Source organism: Atractosteus spatula, chromosome 2 (assembly GCF_055471065.1).
Source record: "Atractosteus spatula isolate fAtrSpa1 chromosome 2, fAtrSpa1.hap1, whole genome shotgun sequence".
In the NCBI taxonomy this organism is placed as follows: domain Eukaryota; kingdom Metazoa; phylum Chordata; class Actinopteri; order Semionotiformes; family Lepisosteidae; genus Atractosteus; species Atractosteus spatula.
The window spans coordinates 65,314,492-65,334,409 of record NC_142707.1 but is presented as its reverse complement, the minus strand read 5'-3'; the positions used below and the strand labels follow the sequence as shown (position 1 = coordinate 65,334,409).

General features: G+C 42.8%; 1 protein-coding gene across 1 annotated transcript in view; it reads left to right on the top strand.

Annotated features, from left to right (window-relative positions):
- LOC148840069 (membrane-bound glycerophospholipid O-acyltransferase 2-like) overlaps positions 1–19,918 on the top strand; it is a 132,592-nt gene that overhangs the window by 78,173 nt on the left and 34,501 nt on the right. The window contains exons 4-5 of the mRNA XM_088907210.1: positions 8,379–8,474; positions 15,401–15,456. Of these exons, the coding sequence (XP_088763336.1) occupies positions 8,379–8,474; positions 15,401–15,456 (152 nt within the window). The remainder of the gene's footprint in view (positions 1–8,378; positions 8,475–15,400; positions 15,457–19,918) is intronic.

The following is a 19,918-nucleotide window of genomic DNA, read 5'->3' as shown; positions in this document are numbered from 1 at the left end:
GCCATAAAGATTATTACAGCTCCATAATGACAGACAAGTAAATTAAGTGTACTCATTCCCTTCCCTCTCAACCAACTCACTCCTGCTCTTGCAATTTGTCTTATTTTCTTGCTTATTTTTTTTCTTATCTTTTTCCATGAGAACTGAGACTGATAACTTTGGAGACCACAGTGTTTTATTTCAGAGCACAACACTGAGTCACATTCGAGCATTACTCTGATAACAGGTGCACACACAATGCAGAATGCATTCCTGATGGAAATTGAATAAACTGAAGCATACCCCAGGATGCGCTGTTACCGAAACATGTTAACTTTTTCATCCACGCTGTGCATTTTGCTTAAGAGACTGAGGCCGTGTCACAAAAGCTACACTATGCACTAAGGCCTTCCTCCAAGACTGTGTCTTTGTGACGTAGGGAGGTATGGACTTAAGGTGCACGAGCATTAGATGATGCACCATTATAAAGAGGGTCTTGGGACACCCTCACATAACATCGCCCATTGATTATGTATCACGGTCAAACTGAATGTCGTCTCGTCGGCACCTACACAAAAGTAGTGACAGTACGAACAACATAACATGTTCATCCATGTTGAGCAGGACAGACTCAAACCGGATGAAGTAAACTAAATAAGGAAAACCTGACAATACCACTCTCTGTTTATTCAAATAATAATAATAATTGCCTACACTTATATAGTGCTTTTCTGGACACTCCACTCAAAGCGCTTTACAGGTATTGGGGACTCCCCTCCACCACCACCAATGTGCAGCCCCCACCTGGATGATGCGACAGCAGCCATAGTGCGCCAGAATGCTCACCACACACCAGCTCTCAGTGGGGAGGAGAGCAGAGTAATGAAGCCAATTATAGATGGGGATTATTAGGAGGCCATGATTGGTAAGGGCCAATGGGAAAATTTGGGCAGGACACCGGGGTTACACCCCTATGCTTTTCGAGAAACACCCTGGGATTTTTAATGACCACAGAGAGTCAGGACCTCAGTTTTACATCTCATCCGAAGGACGGCACCTGTTTACAGTATAGTGTCCCCCTCACTATAGTATAGTGAGCACCCCCTCCTGGCCCCACTAACACCTCTTCCAGCAGCAACCTTAGTTTTTCCCAGGAGGTCTCCCATCCAGGTACTGACCAGGCTCACACCTGCTGAGCTTCAGTGGGTTGGCAGTTGTGACTTGCAGGGTGATATGGCTGCTGGATTCAAAGCTTTTTACTATTAAATACATTTCATCTTGTCTGTCCCAGTACAGAAATGACAGTACGAGGAACATAACATGTTCACTCATGTTGAGCAGGACTGAAGCACAGTGGGCAAAGTAAACTAAATAAGGTAAACCTGGCAAGGCTTTGTACTATTAAAGACGTCATCTTTCCTTGTACAAATTTTCCATAGCTAAATGAGAAATCGTCAGTCAAAAAGAGGTAGCTGACGAAATAATAGCTTTATGTCAATACTTCTTACCTAGACGCCTATCTTTATGAGTTGTTGTCTGTCTTCACCCACTTTGCACCACAAGTTGAATTTGTGTGGTTGTTTCAGTGAACGTCTCCCTGAAATGAAGTGAAATACCTCGCTTTCTTCTTTTCCCCTCTCTCACTCAAAATGATACATTAATTGCAAGGCAGACAGCCAGTGAGTGTTACAGTTTCAACTACAGCCCCCTATTGAACCTTTGTCCTTGAACAGTGGCTGGTGTGTTTAAAATGTGGCTCCAGTAATCGCATATAGTCTACCCATCTGATGGCTCTTTTACATGTGTGCAGTCTGTCAAAAAAGGAAGTCTCACATTTGTTTTTGAAGACCTTTTGAAAAGAATTTACAGAATCTTCTTGTCTACTTTTCCAACACAATAGCTCTGCCAGTCTGAAAAATTATCAGACGCCCTTATCTTACTGTCTGGAGAGGCTTCACACCAGTGTGTTTTTATTACAAGCATTAGCTCTGACTTCTGCCAAGGTTTTTACACACAGCTGCTTCTCTCCGTGTTCACAATACTAGGACTTGATAGATTTTTTCGTGAAGCCTCGAAACTTTCACCCCACTCAAAACGCTTAAGATCTTACTGTATCTCCGTTTTAAGGTATAAAACTGGCTGTTTGGTCTCAGACGCAGCTTTGGCTTTAAGAACTATAACTCCCATCAACATACTGAGCGACGTCCTGACGACGTTACGTCACAGTCCCTATGCTGCTTGACTATGGTGACGTGTAGCAGGTTCCTCCCAGCTGATAGTGTGTTGTCACAGCACAGACAGAGCTCACATGGGATTCCTTTTTTAAAAGTTTATTTTCTCAAAACAAACAAACAAACATGTGAGGGTTTACAGAGATGTTTTAAAAGTCGAGAGCACTGCAGGCAGGTAGCGAGGATCTAGCTATTCCCTGGTTACATGTTCGTAAACGTATTCACTGTACTTACAGACGAAATGTACACATGCACAGTTGTACAATGGCATGGATATTGTTCTGTATGATTGTTTGGGTTCAAAGATTCCTGGAGCTCTGCTAAGTGAAAAGAGTACAAGCCATGCTTGGGCAGCTTAGCCAGAACATGTATTTTTAGCAGCTGAAGAAAATGGAAGGCCGGCGTGGGTGTCAGGATTCCTGATGATCTTCCCGCGGAGGAAACCCAGTTTTCTGCGAGCATGGCTGGAGCTCGTGAATGGCTGGGGTCGCTGTCTCCCCGCGTTAATTCCCCGCGGGAAGATCACTGGCAGGAAGCGCAGTCTCTGCCAGCTCGTACGGTCGCTCGCGTACTCAATGCACGCAAAACACGTCAACAGCATTCTTCTTAAACTTTTTTTTTTACAGACAATGCTTTTAGTTTTTCACCATGACCCTTTTTTTATGCTCCTATCCCCTGGATGAAAGAACACATTTCATGAGCTCAGGTTGATCTTCACGCGCATTTAAACGTCGTTCAGCTTGTCGGGATCTCCTTTGTGACACGCGGTGGTGTGCACTCTCGTACGCCTCCTGTGCTCTGTCTTTAACATTGTCCTTTGCTGCGGTATTTCCATTTGACGCAAATACTAAGGCCAGCATACTGGACAAGGCTCCGTTGCTTATCTGATCCCAGGGGGCCCAAGTTGTGGGGAGGTTTGTGCAAAGAGCGATGATCAGCTGTCGTGATACCTGTGCCGCACTCTTAATCGTTGTAGCATTCGGAATGAGAGCACAAGGTTTTGTTGCATTTGCAACAGAAGGTTCCTTAAGTTCTTTTAGTAGGACGCCTGTATACACCTCAAGCAGAGAGTAACTGCACTGCTGCCGAGTGCAGTCAATTTCAACATTTTACCGCTGATATGCGATGCACGGTGTCTTCATTAATGTACAGTACAGCGCTGGTTGCTGTATCTAAGGTGCCAGCTCAGGTTAAGGCCTGTTGAGCCTGTGTCAGCTTGTCTGATACAGGGTACTAAAAGTTTATGGAGGGGGGCTTTCTTGTATTTAGCCAGTCACTGCACTTGCTCTTTACAAATCACTTCAGTCCTCACAAGCCTTTGAAGTATATATAAGGTATCGCCTTGACAACACTGAAAACAGTCAGTGGAAGCTTGTTGTAGCGACCGCCTTAATGTTTGATGTCGTTGTGCTGACTTACAAAGTAGGGAAGTGTGTGGTACAGAGGCAGGAGTTCTGTTGTGAGCTCTGTGGTGTGCAGGAGGCACTGTTTGTTCCCTTGCTAGGGTTCGATCATTGCAACCAGGTGCCCTCCCATCCCTGAGACAGAACAGTTCCGCCTGGGGCATCAACAATTTCCACCAAGACGAAGGTCCGACACCCTATCCTGGGGGACTTTGTGGTTATCAGGTTTCTTTTGAAAGTAGACTCAAGACCCACACAGGCCTTGTTGGAGGTGTATTTCTGGGCAGTGCTATGAAGTGACGTGGAAAAGTGTTGAAAAAGAGTTGCTGGGTTTCTGGTTTGAAACCCTTCATACGCTTATTTTTCCTTCCACGCATTTGGAAAGGGGTGAATGCCTCGTACAGCTGGATGCATAGAGACAACAAAAGTTGACCAGCTCCTTTTATTTTAAGACGGTGCAGGTGGCTGAGCAGCAGGTCATTCTGAACTGTTTGCAGTGAACGGTTTTACAGTGCCTTGCGAACATCTTCCCTCTTCTCCAATCATTTCCCATTTTGTTTAATAACAACTGATTGTATACGTGTGCATTTAAGATATAAGAAAAAACTAACTTGAATGCTCAAGCTAAACTTGTAATGTGAGCAAAAACTCCAGAGAAAGACTTAAATAGGTACGCTTGTTCATAATAAGGTATGCATATTCCGTAGAAAATGCTCTTGAGTCAATATTTGCTGGTTGCTCCTTTAGTAGCAATTACAGCTGTAAGTCCTTCTAAATAAGTCTCTACCAATATTGTGCACTAGGATGGCACGGTTTTTGCAAATTTTTCTTTGCAAACCCACTCGAGCTCTGTCTTGTTGGGTTGGGGATCGTTGATGAACTTATCATGTTCATTTATCGGATTCTATAAGAGATCATTTTATCGGCCATATACAATTTCTTGTATTAGGAATTTGTCTTTTTGCATACCCCAGCTTGCTCTCCATGAGACACACAGACACATAGGCAGGGAGAGAGAAGCTTGGGGTCAGAGCGCAGGGTCAGCTATTTATACAGCACCCCTGGAGCAGCTGGGGTTAAGGGCCTTGGCTCAGGGGCCCAACAGGTCGGATTCCTCTGCCAGCCACGGGATTTGAACCAGCAATCTTCCAGCCACATGCGCAGATCATTAGCCACAGAGCCACCGCTCCACCATGAAACTTCACCTTTCAGCAAGACAGTGATCCACAGCCCAAGGAATTTGAAAGGAATGAGAAATTCCTAATTCCAGACAGGACTTTGACTGGGCCACTCAAGGACAGTCACTTCCTTTTTGTGAAGCCACTCCAGTGTCGCTGTAGCCTTGTGCTGTGGATCACCGTCTTGCTGAAAGGTGAGATTTTGTTTTCCGTTAGGATTTGCCAGTGCTTTTGCTCCATCAGTTTTCCCATCAGTCTTTACAAGCTTCCCCGTCCCCGCTGATGAGAAACAGAACTTTGACACCATGCTGCCACGTCTGCGCTTGATGATAGGGATGGTTGGGTTTTGCATCAGAAGTAACGCTTTGCATTTAAAACAAATAGTTCCCATTTTGTCCTGTATGCCCGCAAAACCCTTTGCCACATGTGCTGTGTTTTTTTCAATCTTTGTTACCAATGCCATGTTGAATTCAGGCTTGCTCTGTGGAGTGACTGGGATACTGTTGTTGATTCATACGTATTTTCTCCCATCATATGCATCATACATACATCATCGTGCCGCCCCATCACAATACACTGAGCTCTCTAGCTCCTACCAAGGCGCCGTTGGAATTACAGCTGCGTTCCTAACCAGTTTCCTCCTTGCCTTCTGCTCAGTTTGGAGAGATAGCCTGAGAGATAGGCAGTATCTGGGCGCCATTCTTTCCGATTATATTTTTGCGTCTCTCTCATTTTTGCTTTGAACAATTGAAGCAGATCGTTTATATAACCGATGTTAATTGTGACTTCAGAGTGTCCTGACTGCAAGCTTTAAAGCACTAAGTTGTGAAATCTCAGCAAGTGCCTAAATAGTTTTGCAAGGTCCTGCATAAAAAAAAAAAAACGATTTAGGCTGGCGTGTCATAGATGATCCAAGACCCATTTTACATTTGTATATTGTCTTTACCTTTTCCCACAAGGATTAGTTGTCAGGATTCTTTAGCAAGGGTACAGTGCTGTAAAGTTCTTCACACCCAGTGTCCTGGTGGATCGGGATTTAGCAAGTGAAGCTGTGGGGCACCAGAAGGAGTCTTTCCCTGTATTTCCTGCGTGTGGGGAATCACACTCGGACCTTGATGAACCCAATTCACAGGGCATCTCCGGTGGCCAGAACATCAAATTAAATGGCATTTATAGTTTGGGTAGGACAATGGCCACATCTGCATACAGTAGGAACTTATTGTCTCTGCATGTGAGGAGGCTATTTGCATAATCTAGGCCACTAGGACTGTAGTTGCTGTTGATCTGAGGATCACTGACTGACCGACACAATGATACTGGCAGTTAGTTTCTTACAGTCTCCTACAAGACTCCTTTGTGTCTTATAAAATCCTAAGAACATAAGTGAGAGGAGACCATTTGGTCTGTGTAGCTGGTGGGTAAAGAGGTGCCCCCTGTTCTCAGTTTTAAGTGCAGTTCGATTGCCCTCAGCTAATTGGTGGCTTCTAGTTTGTTTTTCAGTGCTGTTTTACTGGAAAACGGGTATCGAAACAGAATCCACAAAGTGCGTTTAGTTGATCTGCAACAGTGGTTTGCTTCGTCAGCGGTTTTTAGTTATTTTTTATTTGCAGTTCTTGGTGACGCTCAATTCGTTCCCCTCGTAAAAGTCTTCAGTGCGAACATTCTTATTTTCATTAAAAATATTCACTTAAAAAAGCGCCTCATTTGTAGTTCCACAAAACGGGACGTTGTTGGAAGAGTGGAGAATGCTTTTGGAAGGCAGTGTACGTCTACATTTTCATTTTATATGTCTATGCTGGTTTGCAGCCCTGATTAGACAAACGCACAGAATGTCATTACCTCTTGCATATTGATCATAAATGTCTAGATGCACTTACATAGTTTAATGTACTGTATGTCATTAAAAAACCCTGATGCTGTGGGCGAAAGGAAGAAATTATTTCATCCATTAGTCCAGGGCAAATCCTTAAAATATTGCCTTCTCAATATCACCAAAGATTAATGCACATCCTGTATGTTGGAGAACCATGCAGACTAAAATACAGTACGTAGCTGTTTCTCAAACCGTCGATTAGCAATACTGTAAATCTAGAGGAACACTGAACAAGCCCTAACGCCCTTGTACCAGCACTCACTGTCTCTTTATGAAAGAAAAGCTGTTGTTCTTTAAAAAAAAAACAACCCCATACACATAGAACCAGTCCAACACACTCCAGTCTTTACCCTGTCGCTGCCTGGTGCCGAAGGTTATAATATCGAGCTGTGGGAAGTCGCAGCACAGTTGGGGACGCATCATTTCATTCATGATGGCTCCTGTGGTGAAACCGTAAGAGAAGGTTGCTTTGTGTAACGGAAGAGCAACGACAGCAGTGCTACATGTTAAACAGGACAGTGCTGCTTGGAGATTTTCGGTTATTATTTTCGTGAGGGAATAGTTTAAAAAAGGACAAGTTTTGACAGCATTGTAAAAGTCCTCTGGAGCCCAAAGTAGTGGAGTGGTATTTATTTTGTCACTTCTCTCTGACCGCTGTTTTTTCTGCAGAGGCACAGTTAATATATCAAGGCTCATGTTCCATGATGAACAGAAATGGCCTAAAAACTCTTATAAGGCTCATTTTTTACATCCTTGAATTAAAGGTTAGTTTCTTGTACTCTATTCCTACAGTACCTAATCTGAAATTGCTGTTTTTACAAGCGACGACCGCTTTACCCATACAGTGAGAATGTGAAAGGACAAACCGATTCCTCTGAGCAGTGCGCCCCTGAAACCATTCGGCAGCGTTTCTGCAGTGACATACAGTACAGTACAGACGGGTCAGTGGTGATTGCAGGAGAGGCACGTTCCTCACTAATGTCATTGGAAGCTTGCTGACCCCTGGGAAATTGTTGCGCTGGCTGTTTCACGACCTCACCACACCCAGCCTCCAGCTGCACTGAGCGATATTTTTGCCACCGTGACCCTCAGGCCTGTGGGTTCATCCTATGCTTAAAAGCAAGTGCCTTTAGCAGTTGAGCCACTTAGGAGCCCTTGTGTTCTGAGCAGTATGACAAATTAGTTTCAGTGTTTACACTGCAGCATGGTGCGAACGTCACGTCAACCTCAGGTGTTCTTCCGGCCTCGCTCTTGGTCTATGGGTGGCCTGTGGCCCTCAGACCACACCTCAGCACACACAGGCACCAATATGAGAGCCCAGAGCCTACTGGGACAATAGGTTCCCCTTCAGAAGGACCCTCCCTACATTGCCCGGAGTTTCTTACGTCAAAAATCATTTTCGTTCTCCAGTCTGCAAGCATCTATCCTAGTGCTAGGAGATCACAGCAGCTGACTGACCTCCAATGGAAATGGCGACTAAACTAATCTGTGTAAATTCTCTGTGGACAGTCGCACTGAACCAGTGTGGTACTCTTTCTTACAAGAAGAGTATGGACAGGCAGGAGAGGTGGGACAGGGGGATTCCATTTTTCCCTCTCAGAAAATGTTGTATTTCTCTTTTAAACTCACGCTTCTGAGTGAACAACGTCTCTCTGTCTTACTTGGTGGACTCTGCAATTTAAATATTGATTATTGTTTTTTTCCTCTTTTCCAGGTACTGTTTTGTAGCTGCTCTGGGATACCTCAGCTTTTGTCAGATCACGCGGGTCTACGTCTTTGACTACGGCCTGTATTCTGCAGACTTTACTGGGTAAGGCCCTGTCCGCTGAGCAGGCTGCAGCAATCACTGTAGCATTTGGCTTGACATTACTGCATGAGCCCACAGCAACTGATTGCTGTGAAACAGGCTTACGTGTCTCTTCTTTGACATCCATTACTCTGGAAGTGTTAGCGTTTGGATGACTTCTCACACATTCTGTTGAGTTTTGTAGGCCACATTTTATATTAATTTATTCTTCCAGGAATGGCATTTCTGAAGTCTGTAATTGTGAATGGGCTGGCTGTCCTAGCACGCAGCAGCCAAATGGTTTTATGATAAGGATACTGTACCCTAGTTTGATGAAAGGTTTAAAACATTTGCTTCACAATCGGAATGGCTCATGATTTTGTACTTTTGTACTTCATTTTTTTCTTCCATTCTAGCAGAGTAAAATAATGTTTTACAGTAAGTATTGACTACATCCTGCAAAATACAAATTACTGTCCTGTAGCACATTGTTGGCTGGTTCTCTTTAACTTGTGGTGTATTTCATGCGGCCACTGGTTTTTGTGTGATAAATTAATACTGAAGGTTTATTTTTCAGAGACTCTGGATTTATCCCAAGTTTTTGTAAATCCTAAAACTTAGTTTTTTATTTTCTCAAACGAAAATTGAAATTTGCAATGGCAGTAATAAAATACTTACAGTTGCTGTCTACAGTACGTTTTAGGTTATGGTGACAACAGGAGTTTTGAAGGTGTTGGTGGACCTTAACTACCAAATATTTTAGCTCCAGGTAATCCAGAACATGTTAATCCTTATTTTCTTTGTTGTATCTAATTTACTGTAAATGATAAGTATAATGATTCTGGGTCATTTTATTTGAATGAAGTCAGGAATTATGTTGGAAATTTATGATGACTAAATTCACTGAAATATCTTATGTTCTTTGTTAAAAACATACCAGTGATATGCCAGTATGGTGATTTAACAATGGTGTCAGTGGCAATTGTATACCATTCATACATTTCCCAAGGCAATAGCGGAATAAATCTCACCAGTGGTTCTTGATTTGTTTTGATGGCTATGAATTACCAGGCCAGACGTGTTGCCCTGCTGTAGATGAAGATTTGTAAACAGTGATTAATCATGTCTTATTACAATTTCTCTGGGTTGTTAATTGATTGAGAACGTATTATATATATACATTTTCTTAAAGGCTCTCAGATCATTTGTCTTTTGGGGCCGTGTTTTAAACTGCTCTTTTGTCTAAATGACTGTGTTTTGCTTTGCAGCTGCTTTGTCACCGATCCTCAGGTTGCAGGGCTGTGTCTGCAGGCGTTTGATAAGGCTTCTCCTTTCCTCATGCGGAAAAAGACTCCACTCAGTGCCGATTGGGTCCTGTAGGTTTGAGGTTGCTGGTTCAAAGTGGGGTTATGTTAGCTGGCTGTGACTAAAGAATTAAGTGCGTAGTGGAGTCTGCGGAGTGATATTTTCCATGTAATGAGTCACCCATGTCTCTCATATTAGTGTTTTTTAGTGTCTCTCTTATTGAGTGTTTTCAATAAAACACTGTTCACAAGTGGTGGAACTGACATGGACAGAGGTGTAAAATAAAGCCAAATAGGTCTGCAGTACATATTTCCTCTGAACACATCTCCTTGATGTCGTGGGACATTTTAGAGGCTGGGTCGGATAACGAAAGCAATGGTTCGGTTGACTAATGAGCTGTTTGTCGGTTACTGTTTTTATTTATTTTGTCGGAACAACATTTGTTTTCTGCGACCTGAAGGCCTTCCGCTCTGCAAAAGTGCGCGTTTCTGTCCCCGTCACGTGGATCTCAAGAAATGTCAAGTAATTTGTATTTAAATTCCTTATTTAAGGACAAATCAGAGAATCGGACAGGGCGGAGCGGTGGCACTGTGGCTAAGGATCTGCACCTGTGGCTGGAAGGTTCCTGGTTCAAATCCTGTGGCCGGCAGAGGAATCCTACTCTGTTGGGCCCCTGAGCAAGGCTCTTAACCCCAACTGTTCCAGGGGCGCTGTACAATGGCTGACCCTGCGCTCTGACCCCAAGCTTCTCTGTGTCTGTGTCTCATGGAGAGCAAGCTGGGGTATGTGAAAAGATGGATTCTTAATGCAAGAAATTGTATATGGCTGATAAAGTGATCTTATCTTATCTTAAAAAATCACCTGGGAACATGTGCTTGTTTACAGTGTCAACCTGCAGAGCGCTCCTTTATACAGCAGGAAGTTTATTGGAGCAATTTTGAATGACGTACCTGGCTCAGGGGTGCAAGAGCTGTGTCCCACATAAAGATTTGAGTGCATGACCTTCCAGTTCAGCCCGGAGTCCAGATCCTTCCTCCATATTTAAGAAAGGGTCTTGCTAATCCATCATATTCAGCGCGTGTCATAGTGTTGAACGAAATGTAATGTAAAAAAGTCTAATGTAACATCAGACTAGCTGTAAGATTCAACAACAGAATGTCCCAGGACTTGAATATTTATATGGGGACAAATATGATACAAAGATTCATGTAATGAAACTATCAAACATGTGTTGTGAATCTAGTTATTATGAATACCACTGCATGGTCATGGACTGGAAGCCCCAGATCACATAAAAGAAAAAGTTAAGCAATGAACTACATTTTGTCTCGTTTTTAATTGGATCTCAGTGAATGCAGAGGCCCCTGGAGAAAACACACGGGTAATGAAAAGGTTTTGACGAAACAGAACAGCCCAATTAAAAAAAAAAAAGACACAGAGGTTTCAGTAACCTTCTGCCACTTTAAATTTGAGTGGTATTCACGTAAGCCGAGAAAACCAAGCCTTAGTGGTCTCAGAGGGGGGGTTTACTCTCTGAAACACTGATGCCAAACTGAAGTGAGAGAAATGTCTGGGTTTCCTTTGTGCGGCATCATTCACAGTTCGTACTAGTTTAGTGCACAGTATGTATGTATGGATGGAATGATGTGCAGTAGAATAGCTAATAGCCCACAATCGAACCCAAGGCCCTAAAACCGTGAGACTGCAGCACTAACTACCACAGTGTGTTGCCTCCCCCTTCTCTCATTCACTGAGTGTCAAAACTTGAGTGCAACCTCATTCATTTATAGAGTCTGGCAGTGCTTCGTAAGGCAGTGCCCTTATCAACCGGGGCGGTATGTTCCTTTTTCAAGGAATTTAAACATCCAGACTAGATGTGCAGTCTGCAAACAGCAGGAGGCTCCCCAGTCAGTGTTACCTTTCGAAAAAATCTCTGAAAACACTCCTGACCACCCCTGACTCCTGACTAACTTGACAAGCCCAAAAGTCTTCAATGGCAAGGTATAATTTTACTATTAGCCTTTATCATTTTGCTGTCTTGATGGATCTTGACCGGTCTGCTTTCTGGCCGTGGTAACTTGTGGGAGTTAGTTTCACAAACTTTTTATATTGATTTCTTGTGAAGTCCATGCTGATGGTGCTGTAAGCATTTTTTTTTTTCAAATGGCAAACCCCTGTGAAAGCTCGGCGTGGGTGGAGAAAGGCCTGGTGCGCATTGATAATCCTGCAAAACAGACACGAACATCTGATGCCGGAGACTCTGTTGGTTGCTAGGTTACAGAATGCTACTGAAGTGTCTGCTACCCAGAAGCAGCATATTTCTCCTTTTTATCTGGATTCTTCTTTCTCATTTTGCAGTCTTTGGAATTGAGTCTGTGGTGAAATTTCACTGGAGAGCTGCAATATTTGCGTTATCAGATACACAATGGCAAAATGTGAATCAGGTTTGATTTACAGTCATAAGGGAAGGCATGGAAAGATCCCAGTTTTTCCTAGCCAGCAGTCAGGATTGTGTGCATACAATCAATAATGATTCCTAATAATTCCTTAAACTTATACAGCACTTTTCTGGACACTCCACCAAAAAGCTTTACAGGTAATGTGCACTCCCATCTGGAAGATGCGACATAGTTCATAGATGGGGATTATTAGGAGGCCATGATTGGTAAGGGCCAGTGGAAAATTTGGCTAGGATCACCGGGGTAACACCCCTACTCTTTCTGAGAAATCCCCTGGGATTTTTAATGATCACAGAGAGTCAGGACCTTGGTTTTACATCTCATCCGAAGGACTGCTCCTTTTTACAGTATAGTGTCCCCGTCACTATACTGGGGCATTAGGACCCACACAGATCGCAGGGTGAGCGCCCCCTAGTGGCCCCACTAGCACCTCTTCCAGCAGCAACCTTAGTTTTTCCCAGGAGTCTCCCATCCAGGTACTGACCAGGCTCACACCTGAGCTTCAGTGGGCTGCCAGTTGTGAGCTGCAGGGTGATATGACTGCTGGCCATCAATGTTGCAGTAAGGTCAGCTAAAGCTCATCCTTTCAACACAAAACTTCCTGGACTTATTTGGTTGTGTGTGGACCCATGGAACAATAATTTAGCATTAGCAGTTCCTCTCTGCAGTGAAAGTTGGCAAGACTGTGTACTCACAATAATGGATATGAGTATTGGGTATTGTCCATAAGCTGTCTTGTTTAGGAGGCTTGTACTGAGCACAGATTAAAAACTGATTAAAATGAAGGATGTAGATCCTGAAGAGGTAAGGCACTATTGTTAAATCACCATTCTGGCAAAATAAGACAAGCCGTCTAAGAAGTTTTTACAGAGGGCTGTAAAAGATGCGTTTTCAATATGTATCCATGGGTGCCAGCTGTGTTAGGTGCAGCCTGTAACACCCCAGTTATTTGTTTAATTAAGGACCTCTGGGTCTTGAGGCTCTTGATCTTCAGAATGTGGTCTTAAATTATCTCCAAATTGCTCATTTAAACAAAAAACACACGTTTAACAGATCATAATTAAATTGTCCCAGGTCTTTCAAAAATCAACTGATATGATCTGCTGGACTGGAGCTCTTTGGAAGCAGGGTTGTTACACCCTAGCAGTGAAATAGAGTTGTGTGTTTTCTGCTTTGCTGCTTAATAATTGCTCGGCCATGGCTTTCGAGTGGCTAAATCAGTGCTGGGGCTTGTTCGGGGTGCGGGCTGAGCGATGCTGGACCACGTCTTGGCTGTATGATAAACTCACCGCGACCAGGATCCCCGAAGCTGTGGTGCTGCCAGGGATGGGTGGCATGTAGGGCTTGAGACTCTCGGGGGAGCTACCAGCTGTGCAGCAGAGATTCTTGTAACACACCGGGGAGCTTGCAGTGTTGCAAGAGAGAGCTACATCACGTGTCCAGTCAATGCTCGCACACCTGTTGCACGAGAGAGCTGCATCACACCTCCAGTCAATGCTCACACACCTGTTGTACGAGAGAGCTGCATCACGCTTCCAGTCAATGCTCACACACCTGTTGCACGAGAGAGCTGCATCACGCTTCCAGTCAATGCTCACACACCTGTTGTACGAGAGAGCTGCATCACGCTTCCAGTCAATGCTCACACATCTGTTGCACGAGAGAGCTGCATCACGCTTCCAGTCAATGTTCACACACCTGTTGCACGAGAGAGCTGCATCACGCCTCCAGTCAATGTTTGCACACCTGTTGCACGAGAGAGCTGTATCATGCCTCCAGTCAATGTTCAAACACCTGTTGCACGAGAGAGCTGTATCACGCCTCCAGCCAATGTTCACACACCTGTTGCACGAGAGAGCTGCATCACGCCTTCAGTCAATGCTCACATACCTGTTACACGAGAGAGCTGCCTCATCCCTCCAGTCAATGCTCGCACACCTGTTGCACGAGAGAGCTGCATCACACCTCCAGTCAATGCTCACACACCTGTTGGTGCTGGGGGACTCATCAAAATGAAATGCAGACATCATGTCTGACAAGTGCGTATTTCAGAGCACCATGTGCAGAGACTCTACCCCACCCTAGTGCTGGTGTGAGTCTCTTGTGAAGGCTGTAGAGAAAGGTAGAGTTGAGTAGATTAGCAAGTGACCAAACCAATTTAGAAAGGCTGGAAAAGTAGACAATTTCAAAACAATTGTTCTACCTTACCAAACCACAGAGTTGGCCTTCATATGAGAAAAGGAAATTACTTCTGTGTTTAAGAGCCTAATTAGAATGATAAGAGCACAGTATATTTTGTAATTGAATTTGTCTCTAGTTCTGAGGGGAAGCTAAAGGAGAGATCGAGTGTTTAATTACTGCTCAGCTCAAAAGTCTTCAATATTAATAGCAGGCCTCACAGAAGGTAGCAGGCACTGTGCATGAAACTAAAGGTTTGGCTCATTGGAATTAAAGATCGTTCTAAACATTTTGTCATGTTTAGAAAATGCAAGATCGATAGTGGCAACTCTAGGTAAACAAGGAAATTACTTTTATATCACTTTGCGTTTAATTTTAATTTAATAGGTTCTTCATTTATAAAGCCATCTGGACAACAGCTGCCTGCTTCCTGATAATTTCAGGAAGCTCCCTCCCACTGAATGTGTTTTCTGTAGTGTAGGAGGGCACACAGTATTAATCAGTGTCCCCTTAAGAGCAAACCTTTAGCTTGCATATTATATACCTTACAGCACAGGTGCCTGTTACATTGCAAATTTAATGCAACTGGCAGTCTTATTATTCTACAGTAAATGTCAGATATTACGATCTCCTTATGCAAGATTTCAAAAGGCTGGGATGATGCGTACTGTATGTGTAAATAATCTCTTGCCTCCTGAACGAAGTGCTGCTACGATGCAGATGTTCTGTGTCCTTCTGACCCAGCCTGGTTCCTGCTCACTCAAGGGGTCTGAAGTGTCCATGTATCCAAGCCAGAGGTCTTTCCCCTAATTGACCATGGAGCTTGGAACATAATGTATTTGTGTTCTGTAATATGCTATTTCCAGTCTGACTCTTGCACAGGATACGGGGGGCAAGTTTTTTCACTTCATTGTCAAGGGTCACAGCTGAAATTGCACTGATCTGCATCCTGCTAGTCTTCATGTTTCATGTTCTAGTATAGTTACAGCTGTTTTGTTTCTCTTGTAGACCAATGATGATAATTACACAGAAGATCACAAGTCTGGCGTTTGAAATTCATGATGGTAAGGTTGATTTACAACATTCAAATATTAACTTTTTTTTTTTTGACAGGCTGGAAGACAACTTCTCGTTGTCTTGAAAGGTACAAAAATTTTACCTGGCAGATTATTGTCACAGATTTTCCTTTTTCTTTACCAAGAGTCTAAAGTATACATAGCAGAGATACACTCATGATCCTATGCAACCATTCTAATTAAAAATTTGTCACATTTCTAAGGTAATTAGTGTGTCCTGCATTTTCAGAGTGAGTCAAGAATGAAATCATATATATGAAGGAAGCAGTTTTGGTAAAGGCAGTAGCCTTCCAGAACCCTTTTGGTATCCTGACAATATATGTTTTTTTCCATATGAACACTGGAAGCCATATGCTGTGGCCATTAGTTATGCCACTTGTTTTCAGCTGCAATGTGCAATAGAATACTACTTCTTTGTTGGCTTCTGCAGGTTGTGCTGTCAGTGAGGTGTTAAACCGTAGTATTCAGTATTACCTGTGTAAATGAACTAACCAGTGCCCCTCTTGTGTCAATGCATGACTAATCTAGAGGTTGTCTGCTTTCTGTAGCCATGTTAAATGCTTATTGTGAAACGACCACTTATCTGGTAGTTGCTGTATGTCTCTGGCAAGCATTATGAAGTATAAAACCGTAAAAAATTTAGGATGTTTGATTTTCTCTTACAATGAATTGCAAAGAAAAGTTTTCTTTAATTTCCCATGTTAACTTATTGAGAGACTAAAGTGAGACACAAGAGACAACATTTCAGAAACAATGAAAAATAACATGAAAATAGATCTGTCACGACTATAGTCCCTCCTCCTTAAGGGTGCTCCGGCCCTTTCATTTCAGACTTGATTATGTGCTCCTGTCCCCTGTTCCCAGTCCACCTTAAAAGCCAGGCGCTGACGTTAATCCGGGCTCTGCATCTGATCTCCGTATCGTGCGAGTCCAGGACCTGGAAACGCCTGGTCCCGTTAAGGTTTTAATCTTTGTTCCCGTTCCCCTTCCGCCGGTTCCGACCCGGTTCATGTTTTTTAATCCCTTGTTGGATGGATCGCCTGGCCATGGACTTCTTCTTGTGTTTTTGGATTACCCTCTGGATTACTTTTGGATTGTTTGCCCCAGACTCACTCCCCTGGGCACCTGCGCACTTTGGACACGCCCCCCGTTTTCATCCCCGTATTCCTGCATGATCTTTGTCCTAGTGTTTCCTCACTTTTCTCTGGATCGTGTCGTCCGCATAGGGTCCGGAAAGAACTGTTCTGTTACAAGATCTGCATTGCACTTGCCTCTGTCCCTCTGTCCAGGTTTACTTTTAGGAATGGTGCTCCCACTTAAGCTCTAATGCCTTGCAGATCAGTGTGAAATATTTGAGTTGCAGTCCAAAGAAAGCTGTTCACTCTAATTGGCAGCTTACACAAATGAAAATGTTTTTTTTCAGCATTATACTCAGGTATACTGTAAATGGTAAATTCTCAAGTAAAAAAAGTATTGAAGGTAGATCAAGGCAGACAAATGCAATACATCTGTAAAATGGCTCATCTTAAAATGGAAGAGGCAACATCTTTTTGTGATCCTTCAATTTACTGTCTCTTAAAGGCACATTTGCTATGAATTGATATTAAAGCAAATTGTTTCGTTTGCTGGGCTGTACATCATGATATTTTTGGTGCAGTTGTCTTTTGTACAATGGGGATGGTTTTGGGTTTAATAAGTATTAAGTAATGCAATTATTCAGTCATTTCAAGTCCATGTGGACTTTTCCACATGCTGTATTTTACGTGCTCTGGTGTTATAAGACTTCATTAGATGCACACAAAGACTGTAAAATGTCTACAACCTATATATCTTTCAAGTAGGTAGCCATTTTAACAATGCCTTACATATAGACACATAGACTATTTCTAATGATAGTGTAGTAAACGTAATTGGGTCAAAATTATCACAAAAAATGACTGAATACATTTAATCGCATAAGCCAGGTCTATACTGTAACTCCTTTACAAACTCATTAAATGGACTGGAGAAATGGTTTCTGTTTAAAACCAAACCCTGTCCTGTAGTGGACATTTTAAATATCATACCAAACACATTTATTCGTTAGAATTATTAGAAACACAATGGCTATTTTTAATGCTGTTTCTTATATACAAGTGCAATTAATGGTACAGAAAATGCCGTCTGGCTTTTCATACGTTTTACATTTTAGTTATTCAGCTCGTCCTGTGTTGTCTGGAATCAAATAAACGAAGTGACCTATCACCTTATTTAGATAATGAAATTTCAAGTGATCGCATGATAAAAATCTGTCTGTTTGGGTTGTGAGCGTTAGGGATTTCAGCACAGCAAAGTGTGTCCACAGGCAGCTTTTCAGAGAAGAGGTTTTCCTAAGAGACTTCAGCTAGAGATTATTCTTGAGAGTGATCCACTGGGGACAGATAGCTGACAAGCTGATTTTATTGTAAGTCTTTTAGCATTTTAAAAAAATGAACACAAATAATGGCCTTTGTGTGGTGAAAGAACACGCTGGTTCAAATTGTCGTAAAGGTATAAAAAAAAATCCGTTTTCATTCAAAACAATGAGCCAGTTGAAGCTCTGCTTACTTTGTGTTTTCTTCCCATACACTGTTTGACGGTAGAAGTCACATTTCAGAGTTTTTTTTCCTCCACCTTTCCCTGCATCTCAACCTCTGCTTGAGTATTTCAGAGATGACTGTGGTACAGAAGCTCTTGGCGGCTGTTGGCTGTCGCCGTGGAAACACGGGGTCTGGCATTTCAGTCTGGGTGTCGGGGCCTTAACGCGTTGGTCATCTGCTGTATTTCCGAAGGCGGCAGAACAGAAAAGATGAAGAGGCGCGAATGGAACGATAACCAGTGTTTCCTTCGTGGATTCTGAAAGGCGCAACAGGGTCTAGGATCCTGGGAGCCCAAGAACTGAAGAGATGAGTGTATGTTAGCGAATCGTGGACGTGGCCATAAATTCTAACTTCCTTTTCCGTCACAGCATTCATCTGTTTTGCCAGCAAGAGAGACAGATGTGTGTGCTGTAATACAAGAGCTTCATCAAAATGAAGTACAGAGCACTGATGCCTTTCGCACGGCCTACAGTGGTCCTTTCAATTAATTTTACTCCCTTGACATTTCACACATGAGGGATGCTTGATTTTAATGTCACTGCTGTCTCGGCTGGGGAAAAAAAAAAGTTTGCATCGCCATCTTCAATTATGACGAGAATAAAGCAGCAATAAAAACTAAATAGCAGCGGGTTCTGTTAATGGCTTCTAACAGTATGATGAAAGGAAAGGGACATAAGTCCATGATGACATAAGTGCTGACATCAAGGTGCTGTGGAAATTTCTTTTCAGAAGCAATTTGCTCAATTACCTGAGCAAAAATGCTATTGTTTTAAAAAAATGCAGCTTGCTGGGGTTATAGTAGTGAATAGCTTCAGTACTGTGAATGCATGACCAGGTCTTGCATTCAAAGATAATACTTCACTAAAAGTTAATATATTCCCTGTAGTATTGTAGGACTGCAGTACAGCATTTACAAGTAATATTTAATATAGATTTTATAGGTGTATTGTATTATATACTCGGTATTTACGGTAAAAGACAATAGTTTAACACTAGTGAAAAAAGTCAAGAATAAATCCGAAGAATGTGATGAGGAATTAAAAATGTCAATCTAATAATATTTGATGATTTATTACATTTAAAAATGTAAACAGCTGAACTCTGAGTAAGTGGTCTACATTCATGTTTTGGCATTGTTAAACACACGAGGAACTATTATTCCATCTGTCCGGTTTGGAACTGCATTATTCAATACAGGGTCACAGGGGGAGCCAGAGCCTATCTTGGCAAGCAATGGGCGCAAGGCAGGATACACCCTGGACAGGACACCAGTCCCTCACAGGGCGTATACAGACACAGACGCCCACTGGCAGCAGGGCCAATTTTCCCAAAGGCCAATTAACCTACCAGTATGTCTTTGGACGGGGGAAGGAAACAAGAGCACTTGATGAAAACCCAGGAGAACATGTGGAGAACATACTGTTGTAACAGACTAATAAGTTCTGGATCCCGAGATGAAGTTGAAACAACTGAGTTTATTGCCAGCAGGGAAGAATTGCTCAGAGAATGTGTTGTAAAGCTCCAGTTTACAGTATATAGCCAACTTCAGCCGTTTCTGACGCAAATTGTTACTATGGTGATGGGGGGAGGTCACCTGTGTTCGGACGTTCTCCAGACCTTGAACACTCTGAATGGCTGGTCTCTTCTGCCCATGGTTCGAGAGTCTCCAGCTCGCACTTGGAATCTCTTATCAGTTAACTCCTGCTCCTGCCATAACTCAAAAGTGCTTAAACATGGAATGTCTCGTACCAAAAGAAGTCTTTGTGCAGAAAGGAATTAGTTAACCCTTTTTTCACATCTTGTATCTTTCTGCAATACAAACGCCACACAGT